At 39.7% G+C, this 13334-nt stretch overlaps 1 protein-coding gene across 2 annotated transcripts in view; it reads right to left on the reverse strand.

Annotated features, from left to right (window-relative positions):
- Window positions 1-8376, reverse strand: part of SIK2 (salt inducible kinase 2) — a 118072-nt gene extending 109696 nt beyond the window's left edge. The window contains exon 1 of one of the 2 annotated variants that reach the window (XM_086679142.1): window positions 8105-8376. In XM_086679142.1, the coding sequence (XP_086535268.1) occupies window positions 8105-8239 (135 nt within the window). In that variant the 5' untranslated portion in view covers window positions 8240-8376. The remainder of the gene's footprint in view (window positions 1-8104) is intronic. The other variant, XM_086679141.1, reaches the window with a different exon arrangement.
- Window positions 8377-13334: the final 4958 nt, after the last annotated feature.

The raw sequence follows: 13334 nt of genomic DNA on the forward strand, positions 1-13334 counted from the left end.
AAGATTAGTATTTAGGGGTGCCTGGGAGGCTCAGTTGGTTAAGTGTCCAACTTCGGCTCAGATCATGATCTCATGGTTTGTGGGCTTGAGCCCCATGTCAGGTTCTGTACTGACAGCTCAGAGCCGGGAGCCTGCTTTAGATTCTGTGTCTCCCTCTCTCTCTCTCTGTCCCTCCCCAACTCATGCTCTGTCTCTGTCTCTCAAAAATGTTTAAAAAAATGTTTAAAAAAAAAAAAAAAAACAACTGGTATATAAGTGAATTCTCAACAGGAGGTATGTATAAAAAAAGGCCAAGGAAAATTAGATACAAATATGACAAAAATGTTATCAGTGTGTGAAAAACATTGGGGGTTATTTTATTTTTCTGCTTTATACTTTTTGGAAAATTTTTCTTCAATGAGCATGAATTACTTTTCTAATAGGAAAAACAGAAAAAAATGAAATCATTTTGTTTATCACATATGCTAACTTCCCCATCTGTGAACTATCAGTCATTTTATTTCCTAAGTTCTGTATAAAATGGGTATTTCACAAAATTTAAACATTAATTAAAAGATTATATATAGAAAAATGTTTCCAACAAAGTAAAAGCAATGTGTATATAAGGAATAACGTGTAAAATACAAATTTGTACAGAAGATAAGCAATTAAATGCAAGAGCAGAAAGGAAACAGTGTTAAGCTGATGGATGAAAGACATTTTTTCACCTTTTCAAAATGCAATTTAATGGTAATGTTATCCTGTCTTTCTGATAATTTAACAAAAATTATTTTTCACTTCTCATTAAAGAAATATTCATCTTATGCACTTAAAGAAGCCACACATACAAAAGTAACTTTAGGGGAATTTACAAGGAAGTTACACAATAAGAGCTATTCTTCTAGTAACAAATCAGAAGGGATTAACCTATGTTTACTGTCTCAGGTAACATTTGCCTCAGCACTATTTACCACTAATATACCAATTGTATACAGTTCTTCTGAAGTACCAAAGAGCATTATTCTTACCATATAAATCTTTGAAATTAAACATTAAATGCACTTTACAAGCTTATATATCAAATCATGGGTGGAATCAGAACATTTGGCTGACAAGTCAACATGACTGAGTGGTCCCACAGTGAAAGGGTTTCTGAAAGCAGTAAAAAGTCAGTAGTAAAACTAACATGGAGTTCTCTACCTTTTAAGTTTAAATAAATTAGACTTTTTTCCAACTTAAAATTTGACTTTTAAGGTATAAGAATTTATATAATGAAATAAATTCTCATCAAGATTTCATTTGACTTTTCTAATGGTGGGTAAGGAAAACAGATTGCAGAAAAGGTAAATGTCACTACATTTTTAGATCCATAGAAATTGAACCGAGGATTATCATGACTATAAAAGAAATGATTAAAAATATTCTATCTTAAAAATTATTTAAACAAATCAAAAAAATGACAACTCAATTTTAAAAAATGGGCCAAAGGATAAAAACGCAATTTACAAAAGAAATAACATATCTTATAAAAACCATGTAATTGGGGTGCCTGGGTGGCTCAGTCAGTTATAGTCTGACTTCGGCTCAGGTCATTATCTTAAGGCTTGTTAAGTTCGACCCCCTGTCAGGCTCTGTGCTGACAGCTTTTTCAAGCCTGAAGCCTGCTTTGGATTCTGTGTTTCCCTCTCTCTCTGGTCCTCCCTGTCTGCCCACCTGCTCACTTTCTCTCTCTCTCTCAAAAATAAAACATCAAAAATAAAATAAAACCATATAATCAAAGTAAATAAAAAATACTAAATCAGATATGTGAATTCGAATAAAAAATATTATTTTCCCCTATCAACTGAGAAAAATGTTAAAAATCAATATTCCTGGCAAATGATTTCTTCCTGGTGAAACTTAACAGGTGCTACTTTTCTGGAGGGTAATTTGGCATCTCATGCCATAACATAGATGTAAGGACATACTCCTTGACCTAGGAAAGTACATGACCATGGGATTACTCTGAGGGAAAAATCAGATAAGCACACAGATAGATATAGATACAGATATATAAATATACAGGAATGCTTTCTGAAACATTATCTTAGAAAGTGAAACAGCAAGAGAGGGAAATAATCTAAATGTTCAATAATAGGAAATTGATCAAATAAAATACAGTCATATGTAAGGATACTAATTAGCCACGCTTTAGACTTTTTTTTTTTTTTTTTTAACTTGGGGAAATGGTAAGTCATTAAGTAAAAAAAAAAAAAAAACATATGTATAGACAATATCAATTTCATTACTAACATATAAAATATATGTGAACAACTAAGAGGATATGAACCAAATATTAATAGCGGTGATGTCCTGGTCTGGATGGTGGCATTAAAGATGTTTATTTTCTTCTCTTTTCAATAATGTCTACAATGAGCATGTGTTCCTTATGTTATTGGGGAACACACATAAATACTATGCCTATCTTAGAGAAGAACTTAAATTTTAGCATCATTTTTCAGTCTAATTCATCCAAGATTTATCACTTTAACTGTTAAAGTGTTTTTAAATGTTTTTTAAAATGATCTTCTGATGAAATCCCCAAAAGTAATTGTCTTTCATTCTTTTGAAAATCTCAAACTAGATACATACTGGCTATTTCTCTTTGAAGGGTGAGAAAGCATTCTCCACAAACCTTCTGTATAAAGGCATATAAATACATTAAAAAAAAACTTTTTTTCAAAAATATGGATGTAGAAGGTGAAAGAAGGGCTAGGTACACTAAATAGCAAAGAATGATCTTAATGAATTTCTGGACTCCACTTGGCTCCAAGGAAACTGCCTCTGCCATCAGCAGTGGCCCGTAAGTCATATGTCATCATATGAATCCAGGAAGAGAGGCCAGTTTCAGTTATTTCCAAATAAATGTTTTCTTAATTGCCCGATATTGAGATAGAATTTCCCAGTAGAATTAGAATCAGAACACTTTAAACTCTGTTAAAGTTAAAAATTTCTACAGAATATAAAAATTTACACAATTTCTATTTTGGATGTTTGTCCCCAACTACTCCCTCAAAAGAACAGATCAATTTGAGCAATATTTAGCAGAAAAATTTGCCAACTATTACTTGCCTGGGGTGCCAAGAAACTAGAGAACAGTTTCTAATAAAGCATATATATTCCACGACAAATGTAATTTTCGTTTCAACCCACTATAAAGACCATACATAGGCCCAGATATAAATACTAGTGATAATACTATTTGGTAAAAACAAGTCCTTCTGTTGTACATAGTACTGCTGCTAAATATGGAATATTTCACCGCACAAGATTATTACTAAGACTATTGAGAGGAGTCTTAAAACTTTAAAGCAAAACATAAAATTCAAATGTATTAAAAAAAAGTTAAGTTCTCTTCTTCAAGAAACATTGTGATCAGAGTATAATATCTTCTCTTGTTTCTACCCTTGCTCTAAAAATGCAATTTTGATAATTTAACTATTTGGAAAGCTATAAAAATATATTTTAAGGTAGTACAGAATTATGCCTAAACTTAAAAGCCCCAAAATGCACACAGACAGCTTTTCAGTGAAAAAACAAACAAACCAGTTTTCAGGCTGTCCTTGCTATCAGTTTTGCATTCCAGGTTCTCTTAAGGATAAGTAAGTAGCCCAACACTGAATTTCAGAACCTCTGTGAAACAGCTTCAAGATTCCACAAACCACACACTTACATGCTCTTTAGCTAAGCAATACAAGAGGAACGGTATTGATGGAAATTTAATTATCTGTCACAGAAAAAACCTGACAATAACTAATGGTTATTTTGGGGTGGTGATATTATGGGTAATTCTTTTCATTATCTATACTTTAAAATTTTTCAATTATAAACATGATTGATTTGATAATACATATTACTTTTTAATGTGAAAATAGTATCTTCTCACTTGGTAATTTCCCTTCTAGGAATTTCCCTCCAAATTTCACTACCCACTCCTGCTCCCTCCCCCAGGAAAAAATGCACAGAGTTACATATACAAAGATTATTCACTGCAAATTATTTACTCTAAGTGAAAACTGGAAATTACATAATGTTTAATAAGAAAATTGTTAAATAAGAGGATTCATCCACTAGGTGAAACACTATGCAGCTATTAAAAATATTTTATGAAGTTAGATATATTAACCAAAATATGCTATAATGATAAATGGAAAAAAGGATACAATTTATATAAGTGTATATAGTATATGATCTCATCTATGGAAAAAAATTTTAAAGGCTAGAGGGAAATATGTCGTAAGAATGACTTACTCCCACTGGTGGAGGAATTACACAGGTACTCTTCGTACACTATATGCTTCTATTTTTTATAGTAAGACTCTATTTCTTTAATACAAAACAAAAAAAAAGTTTAAGGGCACAAACGACTTTTCTGGAATTTTATTTAACAGACAAAACCAACAACAACAAAAAAACTAGCCATACAATTAGAAGGAAACAATTCCTTGCTAGCACAGTATTCATAAAATAAAACACTACTCAAGGACACACACAGCATAGGAAACTAGCAACCACTATTGCCTAAAATAGTTTAACAGTCTAAATGCTATTATTCTTTTCCCATTATGCTAATTTTACAAAATTAGCTACTCTAATTCATAAACCACAAACCAACACTACAAAGCTTTTCTGAAGTATTATATTAGGAAGCTGGATTCTACCACCACCTGCCTTGCCTTTTGTGTGCAAAATTTACATAGAGATCTAACATAAGAATACTGCTTCAGATGAGAATGTAATTACATTTCTTAAACAATGTTAAGCTATTGGATAGATTAGACCAAAATGAAGATCTCTTTTTGTGTACTGATTTTTCTTTTCCTAAAAGGCAAACAGTCTTGGATCTCCCAAGCTGTGTAGAAAATACATCATTCTTCCGTGATTCAGAACGAGTGACAGAGAAGTGCCAAGTGAAAATAACTGGGTCCCTGGAGTGCCTGGGTGGCTCAGTTGGTTAAGCAGACAACTCATTTCAGCTCAGGTCTCGGTCTCAGGGTTCCTGGAATCGAGCCCTACCTTGGGCTCTGCGTTCACAGAGCTGAGCCTGCTTGAGATTCGCTCTCCCTCTCTCCTTGCCCCTGTCTCTCTTTCTCTCTCAAAAAATAAACATTAAAAAAAAATAACGGGGTCCAATTTTTCATCACACAGACATTTAAATTAAGTCCTAAAATTTGCCATGGGTTCAAACTTGGAAAACAAGACCTCTAAGTTTTAAAACACAAACTTACATTGATTTTAAGACATACTATATCGAAGAAATTTCTATAAGCCTAAGTACGATCATGGATTTATCTGATATTGTTCTTTACACTTTAATTTCTCTCACTGTAATTACTGTAATACGTTCAGCAATGAGAACCTAAAATAATAAAACGTTAAGGGTGCCACTAGCCATCTTATTTACAGTATTTGAGGTAGCTGTATCGATTGAAGACACAAATCAATCAAGACACAATCAATCAATCATCCAGGGAATGAAGATAACAAACACTGCTTTAAAAATCCTTATTAATAGTATACTTTAAGAAACTGTATCAGTGCTGTTGCTAAACAATTCTTAACGCAAATTACAGAGAAAGTTCACAGAGCAACTCTCCAAAACTTCAGATCTACAAGAACTTTTTCTCTTCCCTACCCTCCTATTTCCCTCATTCCTCTCAACTTTAAAATCGCCACTCACACCAAATTACCAGGAACATGCACCCATCTTAAATTCACATTATTTCTTATCATATGTTAAGGGCACCTTTTCTAAAAACCTTTTTTTAAGTTTATTTTATTTTTTTGAGAAAGAGACTGACAGAGCATGAGCGGGGGAGGGACAGAGAGCGAGAGGGAGGGCAAGAGCCAGGATCCCGAGCAGGCTCCCCACTGTCCGGGCAGAGCCCCACCAGGGGCTGGAGCCCACCAACCATGAGGTCAGAATGTGAGCTGAAAGCGAGTCCAAGGCTTAACCGACTGAGCCACCCAGGTGCCCCAAGGCCACCTTCTTTTGAAAAGGAAAGGGAGATAGGTGGGTTCTGTGGACTAGAAATTGAGCTTTTAAATTAAATCATTTTACACATGTATACGAGGATCTGAGCGATCTTTCAGGATCCAACCTGTGCCTTCAATTACAAACGCAACGATCTCAGTATCTGATAGCCAAACCACCGTACTGCTCCACAGTGCCCCCTAGCTCCACCAGATATATCAGTTTAAAAGGCACTCGGTTTAAACTGTCAACCTCAAGCTAAAGTGTCACTCACACCAGCTCCACATAAACAGTTCTTAAATCGATACCGTATTATCTACATTTGACCTAATAAATAACAGCTGAATTCATTAAACCTTGCAACCAACACTGTTAAAAGCTGATGAGAAAAAAAAATTATGAACTAATGGGTTTGGAATTCAACCACATAAAAAATGTTCAGAAGTTCTGTAGACGTTTTCTTTAACGCACAATTGGTTCGATTTTTAGAGTCCGTAAGCAAGGGCTCACATACAGATATACAATTAAAAATGCCTTCTTTTAATGTAATTTATGGGGAAAGAGCAAGGCATTAGGCCATGGCTCTTTAGAGGGATGGCATCAATGTCTTCATTTTTAGCAATGCTGGGATCAGGATTAAGTAATCTCATTACAGTCCCATTATTTATCATTACAAACTTATCATAATTGGTAACAATGGTAAATTTGTGACCTTGGTCCTGATACCAAAAAAATAAGTCAGATTCGGAATCCCTCAGGACTAGTGGGGGGGGGGGGGGGGGAGGACAAAAACTGAAGATGACATAACGCCAGATGCCCCTACTTTTTGGAAATGGACTCCTTCACATTAAGCAAAACTTCCAAGAACAACAGCAACAAAAATGAGTCAAGTTTTCAAATGTCCTTCACCTTACATAGCAATTCTGGGAAAAAAAAAAAAAAAAGTCCTAGGTTATTGCATATTCAAGCTGTAGTGCATTTGCACTAATAAGGGGAAAAACTGAATAGGATGAAAACCGGGTATAAAAAAAAATACTGAAAAAGGACGAAACTCCAGACCAACTACAATAAGGCAGGGTAGAGTACGTCAAAAACACAAGGTTTTATTCTAAAGAATGGTTTTAACTGTTTTTCTGAAGTATTTAATTTGCACGTCTTAAAATAGAGACCCTGAGGAGAGCAGCTTGAGGCAGTGAAAGGAAGGGGGGCGGGTTAGGTAAGAACAGAGACTCGTGAGAAGATATGTGCGGTGCATTAGAATGTGCAGCGGAGTGGGGGGGGGGGGATGCAGGATTCGGCGTCGGGAAGCAGTTGAGGGCTTTAGGAGTAGAGAGGCGGCCTCAGATGTGGCTTAAGGAACGCGTCTTCGCAGCCAGAACGCACACCTGGTAAAGGGACAACCCAGGCGAAGAAGGACCGAGCCACCGACTGTGCAAAGGCAAGGGATGACCATTTTAACACCAGTTCTATTGTCTGGAGTATTAGATGGAAATGCCTCAGGCACGAGATCAAGCGAGGCTGACACCAGATCCGAGACGCTGTCGGGCAAAAGCAGGGAGACAAGATGGACAATGGCCGGCCGGGCATTCCCGGCCACCGGGGGGCCCCCCGTCCTCGCCGGGCCAAGGAGGGGCGCCCCGGTCATGGGGGCCGCGCGATGCCCCGTCGCGGGAGTCCGGGCGCAGGCGGCCCCGTCCCTCGCCGCGCAGCCCGGGAGCACCCAGACTTCCCCTCCCACCCCACCCCCCAGCTGAAAGCAGGGAAGACGCGGAACTTGGGCTCTGGAGCGGAGGCCACGGACCAGGTCACGGCCCGGGTGGGAGGCTCTGGGCGAAATTCTGTGTGGCCACCGAGGGCGGCGTAGAAAAGGCAAAGCCCCGGCTGGTCGGGTTACTGATTGGACGACACTCGACTCCGGGGGAGCGGGCCCCGAGCCCTTCGGCGCTCACCGACCCCCTGAACCTCCCAGGTCCTCACTGTCCCAGGCCCCTCGCCTCAGCTGGAGACCCAGCCCCCCCCACCCCAACCCCCCCGCTGCAGCCGCCCCTCCCGGCCAACAGCTCCTCTCCCGGACCCTCGCCTCGGACGCTCCCGCCGAGCCCCGGGCCGCACCTCCGTCTTGGTGATCCGGTGCCGCCCCAGCTTCACCACAGCGAAGTTACCCTTGCCCAGCGTGCCCTCGATGTCGTAGAACCCCACCCGGACCGGCCCGCGCTGCAAGTGCTTCGGGCCATCCGCCATGACCATGCTGGGCCCCGCTGCTAGACACGGCGGACTGGAGCGCGGGCTGGCGGGCCGGCGGCGCGGCTGGGCTCCGGCGACGCCGCTCCGCTCGCTCCCTCGCTCACTCCCTCCCGCTCCGCAGGGCCCAGCCAGGCGCGCGCCGCCGCTGACGTGCGCCGACGTCAGGGGGCCGGGGCTGGGAGGCGGGGGCGGGCCCGGGCCTCGATTGGTCACCATGGCGACCGGAGCACCGCCGACGTCGGCGGCGGGGAGGGAGGGAAGACGGGCGGGGCCTGGACGGCGCGTTCTTTCCGGACTCCGGTGCCCGGGGTTCTCGACTGCCTCGCGGCTGCCAGGGGCGGGGTCGCCGCCTGGCCCGCCCAGTTCCTCGGCCACCCAGACGAAGGGCAAGAGCGAGCCCTGGTGGGCGGAACGGAGGGGTGCAGAGACCTGGCCCGGGTCTGCGGTCTCCTTCCCCTGCCTCGGCGTTCTCCGCCTACCTGGGGAGCTTCCCGCCAAAACCGCTCACCTGTGACTGCATTTGGCACCGGGCAAGAACTGTGGCTGAGCAACGCGTTGCTCACAGGCTCCTTTCTTTGTATCCTTTTCTCGTCTGTTTTTGTAGAAATCCCTCCACCTTTTGATGTGTCTGAGGAATCATTCTGATAGCAGCAGGGTCGCTTATAGACACACAGAATGTCGGCGTTTGAAAACACACTAGAGATCACTTCATCCAGGGATTTGGAGCCTCAAATGGGCTTCAGAGTCTCAGCCCGCCTAAAATGTATGCGAATGTTTGCTTTCTGGAGATGGTCTGTGGGGAGATGGGACCGTAGCTTTTGTCGGATTCGCAAACGTGTCGGTGACCCTGAAAAGGTTAAGAAATACCTGTCTAATCCAATTTCTTTTCAGATGATGCATCAAGCCCCAAAGAATGAAGGGAATTGCCAGGGTCATGCAGATCACGGTAGAATTAGGATTGCAAATCACCACACACCAGTCTTCTGTGTGGCGGCCCAAGGAAACAGGAACAGTGTTCTTGTAATATTTTGAAATATATTACATGGCGCCAGATCTTGCTTTCTAAATGCCAATCTCTACTAAAAGGAACCAGACTCTGAAGTAATGGCTGATTCGAGGTCAGAAAGATGGAAAGTATAAAATGTCCTTGAAGGTCTTGTGCCAGGAAGCAAGATTTTCGAGGAACGGTGAGCACACATCAAAAGGAAACGAGCCGGTTTGACGCTAACTCCACTTACCAAAACTGGGACAATTAGAGCACCATGAATGAATAACGATAAAAATGAAATTCATTGTGTCATAATTCAAAAAAGAATACACAAGTGCATATTTAATCTTAAACTGTTAAATAAATATAAAGGTGGGGGGAGAAATAACTTTTTGACAGTTAATGCACTGGAAGAAATGGTAGGAAATCACCATTTTGCAACCATTATAATAATTGATTCAGATATGGAATTCTCAACAGATTTAAAAATTATAAAATAAATGTTAAAATCCCTGAGACAGGATATTTACACACTCTCAAAGTATCCTCAGGTTTCTTATTCATTACAAAGTGACAAAATGGCACCTTTACAGTGGAGAAATCTGATAGACAACACCCTAACAAATAATCAAAGTTAACGTCACCACTTATGGGATAAAAATGACATGATGTGCCTTCTTATGTGAGATACTGACAAGGATACAGTGTCTCTTATATAGTATCTCACTCAAAAATCCATGTTCTGAATCTAATCACAATGAAACAATTAGAAAAATGCAAATTAAGAAATAGTCTACTCATCCATTGGCCTATACTCAAAAAAAAAAAAAAAAAAGTCAGTGTCATGAATGATAAAGGCTGAAAACCCATTATAGATTTAAGTAAAGAGACCTGCCACTAAAGCCAACATGTAATTTTGAATTGTAAGAAACGTGCTATAAAGGAATATTTTCAGGACAATTGTTCAAATTTGAATATGGATTGTGTAATAGATAATAGTTTTGTTTAAATGTTAATTAAGCCTTTTGAATTTTGTAATTGTGGTTATGAAATAGAGTGCCCTTATTAAGAGACACACACTGGAGTATTTTTGATATTGTAACTTACTCTCAAATGGTTTAGCAAAGATAGATCATGCGGCAAAATGTTCAACTGATAAATCTAGATAAGGGGTATATGGTAGATATTGTATTGTTCTTGCAGCTTCTGTTTTAGTTTTTAAATGAAAATTTAATGTGTATATGTATACATTTTATATTATTAATATTCTTCATGTAGGATCAGTTGGTTCTTGGGCCTCCCACCCGCTGTTTTTCTGTCCTTCAATAAGGTATTGTGCATGCAATACCTTACTCCACTGTGAATTATGTTGTTTGAAAAAGTGAGAAGGAAGGTTGTCAGACAGGTTTCTGGATTGAGGAGAGTAGTATGACGGTTTTTATCACTATACCAGGAGCCCACATCCATACCATGGTTCAAAAAGAGTTCCTATATACATTTTGCCAGTTAGAGTAATGTGTTATAAATGCTCTGGGGTTGGGTTCCTTTGGGAACCCGATGCAAAGCTATTTACTTAAGAACCCCAAAATGCAAATAGAGACCCATCTAAAGCTAACAACCTCCGCCTTTAAAGTACATCTTTTGAACAGAAATTAAGAGTCTTCTCCATCAGATTATTTTAATCAGATAACCAGGCCAACTACTTCCTTGCAGAGTCTGGAAATAGGACTCGATTTGGGGCTGGAAAGAGGAGGAGGAGATGGCAGGGAGTACCAACAGGATTTTGGCAAATGAGAGATCAGTGCGAGGATGCTGAGTGTCTGGAGGTCAGAGGAAGAGAAGCCATGGATAGGAGACAAGTAGGAGGAGCTGTGCCAAAAATAAACCTTGCCCCCTTGGAAATGCAGCAGGTGCACCACTGAAAATTACGGTAGGCTGTAAATAGAACCCTGGACAGACTATGTGGACTAAGAGTATTGCAATCTTGGAATCTGTGATTCAGCTCAGTTTCCTCAGTCCAAGAGATCTACTTTTCCCTCTGCAGTTCTTTCCCTAAGTGTCTCTTATGTGCTTTTGCGTCAAATGACAGCTATATACATTTTAGAAATTATTAATATTATCCAACTCTTGTTTTCCTCTCCTCTTTCTCTCTCCCCCTTTTCCCTCTCCTCTTTTTTTCTCCCCAAACACACACACCACCACCACCACCAATCAGGAAAAAGAAAGTAAGATAAAAGGGAAAAAAGGAGACAAGAGAGGTTTCATACAATTCCCGTAGTTTTTCATCTCCAGTTTTATTATCAATGAGGGAGAGCACTCTGGATACCACATTTCCTACTTGCTTGACCTTTAAAATGCAATATACCCAGTTAATGCTGTGAATCCATTATATTTGCCATTGAGTTAGTAAAAAGATGTTAAGATAACATGCCAAAAGGCAAAAGCATGTATATATATAAATTAAGAAAGATGATGAGAAGCTGAGATAAGAATGAATTCTAGAACATACTGAACTTAGAACAAAAATGTGGAGAGGAGTTAGCAAAGAGTTAACGCAAGAGTGATTTGAAATGTGAGGGGAACCTTCATGGTTCACAGTGCTGTACGTATTTTGCTGAAACTGATAGTCTATGAACTTGAAAAACAAGATATGTGCCATGTTTCCTTGATCATGAACAACATCTGCATTTTTACTGTTTTGTTGTTTTAGGACAGAATAAAAGTCAACATACCGGGCAGCTCAGGACTGAATTCAGATTTAGTTCAAAACTGAAACCTGGTGGAGACTTTATTGGAGTACTTTGCTTAGAAAAAAGAGATTACAAAGCTAAAATGAATGCTTTTCTTTTTATATTACACAAGGAAGAATGTACATGAGAAAGTCCCAATCACTCACCTGTGCCAATTAAAATAGCTTCTGATGCTTATAAAATACAGGTATTCCCCAAATATGCATCGATCTGTCAAGTTAATGAACATGTGGGTGCCACTATGTTTAAGAAACTATTATGAAAATAAAACTAGAGGATGGACGCTATTTAAACAAGGCTTTCTTTGGTTCTTTTAAAGGATGGGTAGCCATGTTCTGGCTTCAATTTTTCAAGTTTAGTTTTAGCCGCGATGGATCTTCTCTAAATGAAAAACGTGATTCTCCCTAAACTTTGAAAATCATTTCAAAATTTTTCTATCTCCTCCCAGACGACAGGTTTTCTTAGGATCCTAAATTTGAAAGGGATCTCAGAGTATCATAGGGAGTCTATCTTCCCTTCTGATACAGAAATCTCTAGACACTTGACAGATGGTGCCAAGCAGTGGTTTCCTGCTTCATGCTTCATGCTTCATTACATGTCTCACATGTAATCTATGTGAAACAGTTCATTTCAGTAGAAAATATGCCCTCATATTAGCTTTAAAGCTGCTTCTGACTTATATCCAGTTTTAGTTCTTTTACCTGGTACAAGACATTACAAGCAGACACACACCTACCATCATGTTCTTTCTTCAGGGGTCCAAGCAAAACATTCCCAAATTCACTGTCTACTTAATTATGTTTCTAGCCCACTACCCTTCCTTCTTGTGCTTCTCTGGACTCTGGTTTGTCAGTGTCTCTTAAAATATTATTCCCCAAACTGAATACAGTAGCCGAGGTATAGTCTAAGCGGTGTAGAATATTGGCCTGTCTCTCCTTTGATCCAGACGCCGTACTCATACTAGTTCAGCCAAAGATAGTGCAATTTTTCTTTTTAGCAGCTACAGCCCAGAGTTAAGATTAAGGCCAACTGAAATTTCTTGGTCTTTAAAAAAATTTTTTAATGTTTATTTTTTAGAGAGAGAGAGACAGAGCATAAGTGGGGAGGGGCAGAGAAAGAGAGGGAGACACAGAATCTGAAGCAGGTTCCAGGCTCTGAGCTGTCAGCACAGAGCCTGACATGGGGCTCAAACTCACGAGCTGGGAGATCATAACCTGAGTCAAAGTCAGACGTTTAACCAACTGAGCCACCAGGATGCCCCTCTGGGTCTTTTAAAATAACAATTATTATTACCATTTTCTCGGACAACTGATTTTTCAAAAATATCAATACAGAATCTTATAGTTAAAATGTCATCTTG

Source organism: Puma concolor, chromosome D1 (genome assembly GCF_028749965.1).
Source record: "Puma concolor isolate L17-30 chromosome D1, mPumCon1.1.hap2, whole genome shotgun sequence".
Taxonomy (NCBI): Eukaryota; Metazoa; Chordata; class Mammalia; order Carnivora; family Felidae; genus Puma; species Puma concolor.